The sequence below is a fragment of the Hemiscyllium ocellatum genome, chromosome 15 (assembly GCF_020745735.1).
Source record: "Hemiscyllium ocellatum isolate sHemOce1 chromosome 15, sHemOce1.pat.X.cur, whole genome shotgun sequence".
NCBI classification, from domain to species: Eukaryota; Metazoa; Chordata; class Chondrichthyes; order Orectolobiformes; family Hemiscylliidae; genus Hemiscyllium; species Hemiscyllium ocellatum.
The window spans coordinates 31470407-31484444 of NC_083415.1; the positions used below are offsets into that span (position 1 = coordinate 31470407).

General features: G+C 40.4%; 1 protein-coding gene across 4 annotated transcripts in view; it reads left to right on the forward strand.

Moving 5' to 3' along the window:
• rtel1 (regulator of telomere elongation helicase 1) overlaps positions 1–4751 on the forward strand; it is a 143906-nt gene extending 139155 nt beyond the window's left edge. For 3 of the 4 annotated variants that reach the window (XM_060836336.1, XM_060836337.1, XM_060836339.1), the window contains exon 36: positions 3076–4751. In XM_060836336.1, the coding sequence (XP_060692319.1) occupies positions 3076–3204 (129 nt within the window). In that variant the 3' untranslated portion in view covers positions 3205–4751. The remainder of the gene's footprint in view (positions 1–3075) is intronic. The other variant, XM_060836340.1, reaches the window with a different exon arrangement.
• The last annotated feature ends 9287 nt before the right edge of the window (positions 4752–14038 follow it).

Here is a 14038-nt window from a genome sequence, read left to right on the forward strand (position 1 = left end):
AAAAATACAGCCTGATTAGCTATTAAGAAATTGTGGGGGTTTTTTTATACATATTAACTCTACAGATACTTTTGAAAATCAGCCTAATAATTATATCTGAGAAAATTGATACTCTGTTGAAGATGCAGTTACTAAGTACAAATATGTTCAAAAGTAGATGGATGATTTATTGTGAGTTTTACAGGAGAATTTATGAACACATATATATATTTTACGAATGCAATCTCGCATGGGAGTGTGATTTTAAAGATCAGAGAAGTAAACATTTCCTCAAATTTAGGAATATCTATTTAATGTTGTCCTATATTGTGTTCTGAATTGTGCACAAACCAATTTGTGAATGGACTAGAAATTTTACATAATAAATCTGATAACTGATGATTACAAAAGTTTAATTCATGTAGATGTTTCCACTTGAGAATTTTGCTACCACAGGAAGTGCTAGATGCAGGTACAGTTACAACAGGCTGTATAGGACTTTGGTTGGACCACTTTTGGACTACTGCATTCAATTCTCGTTGTTAAACTTGAAAGGGTGAAGATAAATTTTACAAGGATATTGCTGGGGTTGGAGGATTTGAACTAATAGGGCGAAGCTGAATAGGCTGGGGCTCTTTCCCTGGAGCATTGGAGGTTGAGGGGTCACCATATAGAGGTTTATAAAATCATGAGGGGCACAGATAGGTGAATTGCCAGAGTCTTTTTCCCAGGGTGAGGGAGTCCAAAAGCACATAGGTTTAAGGTGAGAGGGGAAAGATTTAAAAGGGGTTTGAGGGGGATCTTTTCTATGCAAAGGGTGGTGCGTGTGGAATGGACTGCCAAAGTGGTGGAGGTGGATAATATTACAACATTTAAAAGGCATCTGGATGGGTAGGAAAAGTTTAATGGGATATTGGCCAAATGCTGGCAAATGGGACTAGGTTAATTTAGGATATCTGGTCAGCATGGATAAGTTAGACCTAAGGGAATGTTTCCATGCTGTATATCTCTGACTATTTAAAAGATGTTTGGACAGGTACCTGAATCGGAACATTTGAGGGATATGGGCCAAACGCAGGCATGTGGGATTAATTTTAGTCTGGGAAATTTGCCATGGACAAGTTGGACTGACGTTTCTGGGCTGCATGACATTGACTCTATGTAATCTGTTCTCAGAACAATACTTGTTTTCCTGTATTCTAGGAATTATCAAATGTGTAATGTCTGATACTGCCTGACGTTCACTCCATTTTGTGTGGTTTTGCTTTCAGCATGTTGCCGTATAGCAAAACTACAACTAACTGTAAAATAGCATAAAAGTTTAAAGGAATATGGAAAATGCCAAAGTATGTGGGTAAAAGCAATGTAAAGATTCATGGAAAGTGCCAATACAGGTGTTTAAATAAATCAGTAGCATTTTGGATTTATGTTGGGGAATAAACTGCAAAAGTGAAAAGATGATAGTTATACAAGCAAAGGTCAGGCCACTATCAAGGTACTTTTCATCTGGGAGCTTAGTTATCTAGGAAAAATTAAAGGCATATTGTATGTACAGTATAGATTCAAAACAATAATACCAGGGGACAGAAAATAGTGACCATCACTGATGGGTGTTATTGAGATCCATTACAATAATAAAATGGTTTTCTGAGCTGTATTTTTCTATGCCTGTATAAAAATCTATAGTGAATCAAAAAAGGAAACAACAGCATTCTCTTGTCAGGTTTGCATGCAATCCTTGAATTTTTTTTTCCGTTTTTGTAATCTATAGACACTTTTTTAATTTTCCTGTTCACAGATTGAATTTTTTTTGTTTCCTGATGTTAGATTGTCTCATCTTGCTACTTTGAGTCTATAAGGTTTGCAACCAGCAGCAAGATATAAACCATATGTTTGCTCCATTCCTCTGAAACATATCATGCTTTACTGTAAATGTTCTTTGGTAATCAGATATTGGTATAGTCATGGTTTCTTTGCGAGTCACTGGAGACAGGAACCAGAAATGAAATAATTTTGAACCACGGAAGAACAACTGCCCAGAATAAAAATACTTTGTTTTTATCCCAAGATGTTAAAGAGGAAGTTCCTTGTTCTATTGACCCTAATTGTTTGCGTATGTTTGCTAAAGGTAATTTCCAATGCTGTGTTTCTGGTACAGGTGCCCTAATTTTATACCACATAGAAGAGCAACCTTTGACTTAAATATATGTATAACTCTTTTCCTTGAGAAACGCCACAGTAAATTTGTGTATCATCTATGTTAGTCCTAATTTAAGAGTCTTATATGTAGTAGTTCTGCATCATTGGCCAGTTGTATAACTATATTATTAATTAATTTTGAATGCATAAATTAATATTTTACAATATTCTGTGTAACGATTCAAAGTAATGAAAATAGCTCTCAATAAAATGCATCTGTACCTCAACATCATCATATCTGTGTTGATAAACCTTGAGATTTTTACCTCAAACACCTACAAGCCTCATTCTTCAGCTTTAATGAAGTTAGCAACCATAATATTTTTGGAGCTCGTGCAGTTGGTAGGAGGGTGGATGAAACCTTTATGGGAGGGGAACAGTGATGTTATCTGAGTTTTAAGTTGAATCACAATTCTTGCGTAAGAGTAAGGTTCACCTGTTAAGGTACAATGGCATTCTATGCCCTTTATTCAATAATCCCTTCTATAGTGGTTTGGAGTAGAAAATTATGTCATGGTTGTAAACAGGTTATTCTGTATTATTTTACAGCACTTGGGCTTGACAAATAAATTACTTCTATAAGCTTACTAAAGAAAATCTTCGGTTCCCATCATGTAAAATCTGTGTTAGAAAATAAAGGTAGGATAGAGAAATGGAAGCTTAATAAAGACATTTTCCAGTGCTATTTCTGTGAACCTAATACTATCGAAGAATATTCTTATAATTGGAATTTTTCCCCTTCTAATTATTGTGGTTATTTTGCAGTGTTCTTTTGTGAACTGAGCAAAAATTCAGAGGAAAGTCTACTTAACTGTCAGCAGTCTAAAGATCAAAATGTAAATATATTTACTGAAATGCAGCATTTCTAAAGATTTCATTGTCCTATCATCTTTCTAGAAAAATAAAAAGTGCCCACAGTGCCAAGAGACTGTCAACAGAAGATGCTTGAGGCAACTTTTCTTTTGGACAAATGATCCACAGTCTATGAATCAAGTGAGGAGCAATCCGGATATATCAAGGAAATGACTTTTGTCTAAAGAATTAAAGCATTTTTAGTTGGGTGTCAACTATCTTGTTTAAACTTGTGTTTTTGTAACTTAAAATGTCTTTTTTAATTTATCATACATCTGGGAAAATGTCGGCTTTGTTGAAAATGTCTGAATAATAATAAAAAAAGATAAAATGTATGCTTTTATATAAAAGAATTTAGGAATCAAAAGTGGTCAAGATGTCAGTAATACCTTTCAGCAGTAGAAATACAATTCAATTGGATCTGGAATTAATGGCGTAGAACACTGAATTATCACTGTGTAATTCTGTGGAGTGATGAATGTGAATTTACTTCTGCATTTGCAAGGAATTGTATGTATAAACTTGAAAATCTGTCACAGAGACAAAATGTTGAATTGATCAAGAGAACTCTGTCAAAAAAAGATGATATTTAGTGGGGGAACAGTGGAAAAAAAACGAATGAATATATTCAAAGTACTGTTGCCTGTTATACTTATCCAACCCTGCAAGGATTTAATGCAGAAACACAAAACCGTATAATTTGATCACTGAATTTCTGTACAGGGATCCCGATCAACTGAAGTCAGGCATAAAATTAAGCGATGATTGTTTCTTGCAGGGGTGATGAATTAGATTTTACTCACCGATGAAGGCATGTTAGGAGTCAGAAGGCTAGGGACATAATGACGACTCGTAACAGGCCTGTTAAAGGCATTCCCAGTCAGGAATGTTCCCCAGTGAGCGTTTGCATGTGAGTTAGATCCCTGATCCCTCAAACCTGGCATGCAGCCCAAATCAGAGGTGATTGTGTAGTTGGGCAGCCTCCATAAGCAATAAGGCTCACCTAGCCATGGCAAAACACTGTATTGTTTCTCCACCCCCGTGTGGAATGCCATGGCACCAGAATTACCAACCCTCTAATTTGGAGGTTGCCTCAGTGGCAGTCTGGTTGCCAGCAGCAGTGGACCTATGACCCTTGTTTGATCCCAACATCAGGATTTTCAATCCCCATAGCAAAATCCTACTTCCAAAACTGGAAAAAAATCTCTTGTCCAAATTTTCTGGTTTCTGGATTGTCAGCTACTGGACAGATTGAGGAAGATGCACATGAGGAACTAGTGGAGGTCCTTACCCATGGAACTTGACTAGGATGTTTAAACTATTTTTGGGCAATTCCCCAACCCTCATGGCAGGGATCCTGCACAAATGTGTGTGATGCAGAGTTAGAACTGGAGACTTGACATAGTCAAGTGAGTTACCTTGGTAGATATACTGGAGTGGTTTGACAGTTTAAAACTTGTTAATTTCATAGCTGACCACCTGACTACATAATGAATTGACCGAACTACCCAAGAGCTGGGATCCCTATAATGAAATTCATTAAATTGTTCCTTCAAAAAAGCCTATCTCAGTAATGCTTTTACCAGCTGAAGCCAGGTATGGCTGGGTATGGGGTAAATAGTGATAAGCATTGATTAATTCACAACTTCATCTTGTACTCTGCAGTACAATGTTTGGTGCTGCATTTTTGAACTGACCTTAGTTGTTTGCATGTCTATGTTATGCAATTAACTGCATTTTTTCACTACAGTATCAATAGGAACAGTTATTTTTGATGATTTTTCAATGGAATCATGGACATGAACATGAGCAAGAAAGGGAAAGTAGGTACAAGAAAAGGTTACACATGAAAGATCAGGCAAAGATTATTAAGTTCATTAATCTGCTTATGGTTTGGCAAATCCCTTACCTTTTTCTTTTTCCCTATGCGCACTCAAATACTGTAAACACACAAGCCCACAAAGCATGCCAGAGGATGCAATGAGTGCAAAGCTCAATGGAACATATGAACAAATCTGATGTATCAGAATCAGTGCTTGCAACTAGCAACAAGATAGACGAGTACTGAGAAACCGTGAAAAGAATAGGCAAAATTCATCTGATTCCACGGAAGTGTCTAAGGAATGAGGAATACCTGAACTAGACTCAACCATTCTGGGAACAAGTTCCGCCAAGTACTCAAATTTTAATCAGAAGCAAAGAAGTTTCATTCCAAACATTGTAATTTGTGAAATAATTCTCATTGCTGTCGATATCTCGTTTTGGTAATAAAACCTAATATTGGGGTTTCTTTTCACTCGAAGTGTGGATGTAGACCTACGAGCAGGAAGGACTTTCCCTCAGGTATTCCTGGGCAATTACATTCTCAACTCATCACGTATACATGTATGGGTCTGTAGCTGAAAATGTGTTGCTGGAAATGTGTAGCAGGTCAGGCAGCATCCAAGGAACAGGAGAATCGACGTTTTAGGCATAAACCCTTCTTCAGGAATGTAGGAATGGGTCTGTAGCAAATATCATGGGCAGGAAGTTCTGACACCCATCAGGATTTTCTGATCTCCAACATCTAGGTGCTGCAGTTAAATTGCATCCAGTCAGCACTTCACACTGTACCGCCCAACAGCATCACACACTGTGCTCATTGCACCTACTCACCCCCAGACATGTCAGAGACCAGGTAAAAACTAGCACCGTTCTGTGGGTTCTCCTGTAAGGTGTCCAAGAGAGAAGGAATTTCACTTCCTAACAGATGGTAATAAGTTCATGTGGAGGTTAACTCCTGTGGGCAGATCTCAAAACTCACTCCAGCACCATGATTGATTCGCTCTCCTCTGCCAGGTTAGCTACCACTCTGTTGCAGGCTTCACACTCTGATGAGTGAGACTTAACATCTTAAGATTTCTGCTAAGAAGGTTGGGTGCCAGTTATCTCAATCGGTTAGCACATGTACAATCAATTGCTCTTTATTCCATTCACTGACGAAGCACTGTTGGTACCCACTGTGTCTCTTGCATTGAATCTGTACAGTATAGAAGCATGCCATTCACCCCATCAAAGCCATACTGAACCTTCCAGAGAGCATCACCCAACCCACCCCTACTCTTTTCCCTGTAACCCTGAATTCCCCATGGACAATCCACCTAACCTACACATTTTTGGACTGTCGGAGCACGTGGAGGAAGCACGCCCAGACACAGCCAAAATGTGCAAACTCCACACAGTCACCCAAGGTTGGAATTGAGCATGCATCCCTGGTGCTGTGAGGCAGTAGAGCTAACCACTGAGCCACCATGCTGCCCCACCAAGATATACACTTAAAACAGTAAAGGATTTGTAATACTCCAGCGTGTCGGCTTATTGACCTTTCTTCAGAACGAGGAGAACATAGACATGTGGTAGCATTTCACCAAAGGCTTACTATATGGGACAAGAACAGAACCACAAAAGATGACCTTTTTAATTCAGACACCTTTTGCATTTAGCCCACTGACCTGACCCAGTTGGGTTTGTTCTTATCAGTCATTGTGGCTGCCTTGTTAACCTGTTCAGGCTTCACCCCTAACATTGTCTGCATATCAGGCTTAAACATCTCATGAGCTGATGAACAAAGAGAGGCTTCACCTCAAACACTAAGTGTTTATGCAAAGAGAGAGAGGCCTTGGTTATCAAGGAGCTAAGTAACAGAAGAAGTATTCATTGGAGCTTGAAGAAAAGCATCTGTCACACCTCATCGATATTATTAGGGTTTGTGAGCCATTTTTGGCTAATAAGTTACACTTACACAAGTGAAAGTAATTACCCAAGGAAGGCTAATTAATACAAAAGAGGTTCTCTATCATGAAGGTAAGGAAAGCCAGTTTGGCTGAAACGCTGAGAATTTGACAGCAAAACTTTAAGCTATGGTCAGGAAGTTAGGAACTTTTGCCTCCCAAGCAGTTAATGCTCCCCGCCTGCCCTTCTAAAGGTTGGAAAAGTTGACTCATTGGTAAACATAAATTCAAAGAATATAGAAACAACATGTCATTTAATCTGATTTGATTGTCATTTTGTCCAGCCCTTCATGATACCAATACCAGCTGTATAAAGAACAGCCACAATTATTAATTTCAATAATTACAGCCATCCTGAAGTTTAAGGCATGAAGTGAAGCTTCAAAGCCTAATGAGTGACATTGTTAATAGAATTTGAATTTAAAATTCACATAACAAATACAATGCCAAACAACCCCAGTGTTAATCCCCATTGGACCGTAACTTTGTAGTTTATTCCTTGTATCATTATCTTCAATGGTCTTGCTTTTTAGTACCCAACTCTGTTATTCTTAAGATTTTGCATTTAATTCTTTCCCAGTACTTATTTAAATGCATTTGTTATTCATTTAAAATTGATTCTCTGTCCCTAGTGTATTCTTTCAGAGTTTTGCAACATCATGCAAACATGACAAAGCAAGATTAAATAAGCACTTAGTGTATGCTGTCTTAAAAATAGTAAGTCTTTCAAAATCCTTTAGTTATTCAGTTGAACTGAATGTCAGTCTGTGTGTACAAAAAAAATTTGTGGTAAGTATGAGATAAATAAAGATGCATCATATGTATCTAAAAATAACTGACACACCTTACTGCTACGTCTGACTGCTGGAATGTTTGCATCACAAAACAATCTCAAATTACACGTGTGTATTTTCTTACTGGTTTCAAATAACATCCATTGGCATTATTAGATGAGTTCATTGTTAATCTGCAGTGTAACTCCATATACCTACCTTTGGCCTATATCTCTTAATGCCTTTACTTAACATAGGTTTATGTATTTCAGATTTAAAATAGGTCACCTCAGACTACCACAGGATCTTGATCAAATGTGCCAATGGGCTGAGGAGTGGCAGATGGAGTTAAATGTAGATAAATGAGCTGCTGCATTTTGTAAAGCAAATCAGGGCAGCACTTACACACTTAAAGGTGAGGTCCTGGGGTGTGATTCTTATATGAAGTTGAAGGTGTGTACTATACCTTTAAGAGACAGTGAATGTTGTTTTGCACTGAGAGCTTACAAGCACCTGTCATATAACTAGCTAGTAGTCCCAGAGTGTACTAGAAAATTGAAAATGTGTAACATTTGGCTGTGAAATAAATACTGGAGGTGGTTGCCACTTTGACAACAATTTGAATCTAACCAATCGGATTAAATTATGCCCCGGAAACTAAAACCCAATCCATTTTGATTTTATTGTTTTGCCAGCATTTAACCAATGAGATGATCCAATGTTAGGGCTGTAAAAAAACAGGCATTTGAAAGACAGTAACTTCCATCAAGAGAGATAGCGACCCAAAAAAAGGCAACACTCTATCAAAGGTATCTTTTCATATGAAACATACTCACAGTAAAAGAAAGACACCAAAGATGACAGCTGCTGTATGGTTTTAGTTGAAATTAAGTTGATGGAATTTCAATGAGTGCTTTTTTTATTGGAATAGTGTATTTTATAGAGTTGGAGGCAGATAACAATCAGTTAAGAGAAAGGGGGGCTGAGAATTGTGAATAGTTGTTCAATGTTTGCTTTTAGAAATAAGGAATAAGTTGATATTAATTTCTTTAGTGGATTTTGGGAGTTCTCTGTCATTCATATTTTAACATTATGAGGTGAGGTGAGTGTTTCTGGATGTTTAATTAGCAGAGGGGTTCACTACTTTGTTGTAACAGTTTGGGCGCTCGGGTCTGTGATTTGGATAGGTTTAGATAGATCCAGTCTGGGAGAAAGTGAGGACTGCAGATGCTGGAGACCAGAGTTGAAAAATGTGGTGCTGGAAAAATACAGCAGGCCAGGCAGCATCCGAGAAGCAGGAGAATCAATGTTTCAAGCATACGCCCTTCTTCAGGAATGAGGCTGGTGTGCCAAGGGGGCTGAAATAAAAGGTAGGGGGGAGGGGCACTGGGAACATGATAGGTGGAAGGAGGTGAGGGTGATGGGCCAGAGAGGGGGTGGGGGCGGAGAGGTAGGGAAGCAGATTTCAGATCAAGAGGGCGGTGCTGAATCCAGGGTTTGGGACTGTCATAAGGTGGGGGGAGGGGAAATGAGGAAGCTGGAGAATTCTACATTCATCCCGTGTGGTTGGAGGGTTCCTAGGTGGAAGATGAGGCGCTCTTCCTCCAGGCGTCGTGCGGCCAGGGTCTGGTGATGGAGGAGGCCAAGGACCTGCATGTCCTTGGCAGAGTGGGAGGGGGAGTTAAAGTGTTCAGCCATGGAGCAGTTGGGTTGGTTGGTCCGGATGTCCCAGAGGTGTTCCCTCCCACGTCGATCTCCGCCTTCATGTTAATCTCCACTAGACGTCACTCACCTGCTCAAGGACCACACCACACGCTACGCCACTCCCACGTCGATCTCCGCCCCCATGTCGATCTCCACCTCCGTCTGCTCCCAGGAGGACCAATTCCACTACAGAACAACACAAGTGACCTCCTTCAAAGACCACAATTTCCCCTCCGACGTGGTCAACGATGCTCTCCACCGCATCTCCTCCATTTCCCGCACCTCCGCCCTTAAACCCCACCCCCCCCCCAATTGCCACCAGGACAGAACCCCACTGGTCCTCACCTTCCACCCCACCAACCTCCGGATACACCGTATCATCCTCCGTCATTTCAGCCACCTCCAAACAGACCCAACTACCAGGGATATATTTCCCTCCCCACCCCTACCAGCGTTCCAGAGACACCACTCCCTCCATGACTCCGTCATCAGGTCCACATCCCCCACTAACCCAACCTCCACTCCCGGCACCTTCCCCTGCAACCGCAAGAAGTGCAAAACTTGCGCCCACACCTCCCCTCTCACCTTTTCCAAGGCCCTAATGGATCCTTCCATATCCATTGCAAATTCACCTGCACCTCCACACACATCATTTACTGTGTCCGTTGCACTCGATGTGGTCTCCTCTACATTGGGGAGACAGGCCGCCTACTTGCGGAACATTTCAGGGAACACCTCTGGGACACCTGCACCAACCAACTCAATCACCCCGTGGCTGAACACTTTAACTATCCCTCTGCCAAGGACATGCAGATCCTGGGCCTCCTCCATCTCCAGACCCTGGCCACACGACACCTGGAGGAAGAGCGCCTCATCTTCCATCTAGGAACCCTCCAACCACACAGGATGAATGTAGATTTCTGCAGCTTCCTCATTTCCCCTCACCCCACCTTATCTCAGTCCCAAACCCCGGATTCAGCACAGCCCTCTTGACCTGCAATCTTCTTCCTGACCTCTCCGCCCCCACCCCCTCTCTGGCCTGTCACCCTCACCCTCACCCTCACCTCCTTCCATCTACCATATTCCCAGCGCCCCTCCCCCAAATTCCCTCCCCCCTACCTTTTATCTCAGCCCCCTTGGCACACCAGCCTCATTCCTGAAGAAGGGCGAATGCCCGAAACGTCGATTTTCCTGCTCCTCAGATGCTGCCTGGCCTGCTGTGTTTTTCCCGCACCTTACTTTTCAGATCCAGTCTGGGATTTGGATAGATTTGAATAGATTTGGGGTAGGGTATGAAAGATCCCAGCAGATTCAAACACATGCTGATTACTGTCCTAGGTGTTTAAATAAAATGTAGGTGAGACAATTTGTTTAATTTCGATTATTTGTGGTTGGCTAAATTAAAAGGGAGAGAAATCGTTCTTAAGATTGCTAAAGAGGTTCTAGAGTTTGAAGATGATTCCCAAACTTGCCAAGGAAGTTTAGAAAGGCCATACTTTTACGATTAGCAATTAGATTAGAATTGGATTTAACCAGGGACAAAAGTAAATTTGAAATTGTAAGGGAGTTAGTCAAGCACTTAGGTGTTTCAGGGAAACAACAAATGCAACTGAATTCAAAAAACTTAAATTACAATTGATGAAAATGGATTAGAAGATAAAGGGAAAGAAGACCCTTGAGAGGAAAAAGAAAAGGGTTCTTAGCTTAGCAAAGAGAGAGCCGAAAGAGAAAGGGAGAGAGAATTTGAACTTCAAGAATTTGAATAGGATGGAGAAGGTAGTGATGTATACAAATAGGTTAAAATATTGCCACATTTTGATGAGAAAGATGTCAAAGCCTTCTTTGTTTCATTTGAAAAATTGGCTAGGCACATGGTGTGGTCAGAGCACTTCTTGATGAAGGGCTTATGCCCGAAACGTTGATTCATCTGCTCCACGATGCTGCCTGACTTGCTGCGCTTTTCTAACACCACACTCTTGACTCTTATATCCAGCATCTGCAGTGCTCCCCTTCTCCAACTTGTTGGTAATGCTAGTTCAGACTAACCTGGTAGGCAAAGCTCATGAGGTATTTGCAGTGCCGTCAGATGAGGGGTCAACAGATTATACTGACGTCAAACAGGCTATTTTGAGCTCTTGTGAAATGGTACCAGAAGCGTATAGACAGCGGTTCAGAAACATAAAGAAGGAACTAGGTCAGACTTATGTTGAGTTTGAAAGAATTAAACATAGTAATTTTGATAGATGGGTGTGGGCCTTAAAAATAGATAAGACCTATAAGGCTCTAAAAGAGATTATTCTGCTGGAAGAGATTAAACACACACTTCCATCAATGGTAAGAATTTATGTGGATAAACAAAAAGAAATGAGAAGAGCAGCAGAGATGACCTATGAATATGCATTGGTACATAAGGCAAAAATTTAGCTTATGACTAGGTTTTCATCCTGAGGATTAGAAATTGGGAGAAGGGGCGATCCTACACTACAAAACCAAGAATAGAACACACTGGTAATAGTTTACCACGGGTTAAAAAAGAATCCCAAGAGTGCGAAAGGGAGGTGAAAGGCCTCAGGTGTTTTCACTGTGGTAAGGTGGCACGCGTAAAGTCACTGTGCTGGTCGTTAAAGAAAGGCACTGTGGGAAAAGTGGCTCAGCCAGTGGCATTTGTGAAAGCCGTAAAGAAAACCCCAAGAAAATTTGAGATGCAAGAGAATGTACGACCTAGGCAGGGACTGGGTATGAGGTTAGTGCCTTATCTCTATAAAGACTTCATTTCTGTGGGTAAAGTTGACTCAGAACAGGAGGAGAAGGGAAAAAAATTGTAATTTTGAGAGATATGGGATCTAATCCATCTCTAATAGTAAGAGATGAATGCATTTGCACTCTTTCTGATGTTACCAGAGAACGTGGTAATTTGTCGGAAAGATGGACAAAAATTTAGTGTTCCCCTATGTAAGATCAAGTTGGAGTGCAAGCACCAGACTGGGGAAGTAACCGTGGGAGTGATTGACAGTTCCAGGAATACAGTTTGCTCTTGGAAATGATTTAGGAGGGAGTGACACCCCTTGTTTTGGAGAAGCCAAAGGAAGGCCAGGGAACTGTGGAGTTAAAAAAAAATACCCTGGAATTTTTCCAGTGTGTTAACATTATCCCACTATCATAAGTCACAGCACGAAGCAAAAACTCAAGAGAAAGACGAAGGAGTTGAGGTTCAGTTAGCGGATACCCTGTTTGATTTAATGGTGCAGGAAGAACCTGAAACAGAGGGTCAGGCAGAAATGTTTAGTCCTGAAAGGTGAATGGACCTACAACACAAATATGAGACAATAAAAGATATATATGTTGATGCATACTTAGAAAAGGAGTCATAATGTATTCTTGAGGGTTATTATCTTAAAGATAGAATCCTAAGATTAAAATTGAGACCATGGCAGGTTAGTGCAGAGGAGAAATGGGCAGAAGTGTACCAGATTGTGTTGCCAGTAGCATACAGTTAGCAAGTGTTATGGGTAGCACACAAATTAAAAGTAGGAGCTCACCTCGGTGTGAGAAAGACTCAGGCTAAGATACAAAAAAATTCTATTGGCCTGGAATGCACAAAGATGTTATTAACTTTTGCCATATATGTCATCCCTGCCAGATGGTTGGTAAGCCATAGGCAGTAATAACACCAGCACCTTTGTTGCCAATTCCTGCGTTCAAAGAACCTTTCATGTGGGTTATGATTAATTATTAAGGTCCCCTCCCAAGAACTAAAAGGGGGAATCAGTACTTGCTAACCATAATGGATGTGTCTACCAGATTTCCGGCAGCAATTCCATTATGAAGTATTAAGACAAAAAGGGTGGTAGAAGAGTTAGTAGCTTTCTTCATGTGGTATGGGCTACCTAGACAGATTCAATCAGACCAAGGGTCTAATTTTACTGCTCAGCTGTTTAAGGAATAGCCTAGGCATACAGCAATTTAAATTAAGTGTGTACCATCCTCAATGCTAGGGACTTCATAAAGGTGGCATCACACCGTGAAGACCATGTCAGGAGCGTACTGTCAGGATTACCTGAATGATTGGGATAAAGGTATCCCATTTGTATTGTTTGTCATTAGAAATGCCCCAAATGAATCTACTCATTTTACTTCTTTTGAGTTAATATTCGGACATGAGGTGAGAAGGCCTTTGAAGTTAATTAAAAAGAAATTGACAGGACCAAAGTTGGAGATCTCACATTTGGGTTATGTATCTGATGTGAGGGAGAGATTAAATCGGATAGGTGAGTTAGCTAAACAGTACCTGAAGAGGGTACAGCATAGAATGACACAGGTGGCAGATAAAAATTCCGAGATTCATATGTTTTCCTGTGGGGATAACATATTGGTATTGTTACCAGTGATAGGAGATCACTTCAAAACCCAGTTTACTGGTCCTTTTCAAATTGAGAAAAAAATAATTCGGGTAAATTATCTGGTAAAGGTACTGGATAGGAAAAAACTGTATTGGATATGTCATGTGACTATGTTGTACCCTTATTATAATATAAAGTAAGAACTGGAGAAACAAGTGTTAGTTACTGTGCTGCAGAGTGAGAAATCAAATCCAGTTGTGTAGTTTGATTTGTCTCAAAATATGTTGAACAATGAGGATGCCCCTGAGGAGGAGGATAGGTTAATGAACTAGTTCAGACCAAAGAACCCAGTTGAAAGGTTTGTTGCAGCAGTATGGGGACAGTCACAGGAATAAGATGGGGAAGACTAATACTAATGTGC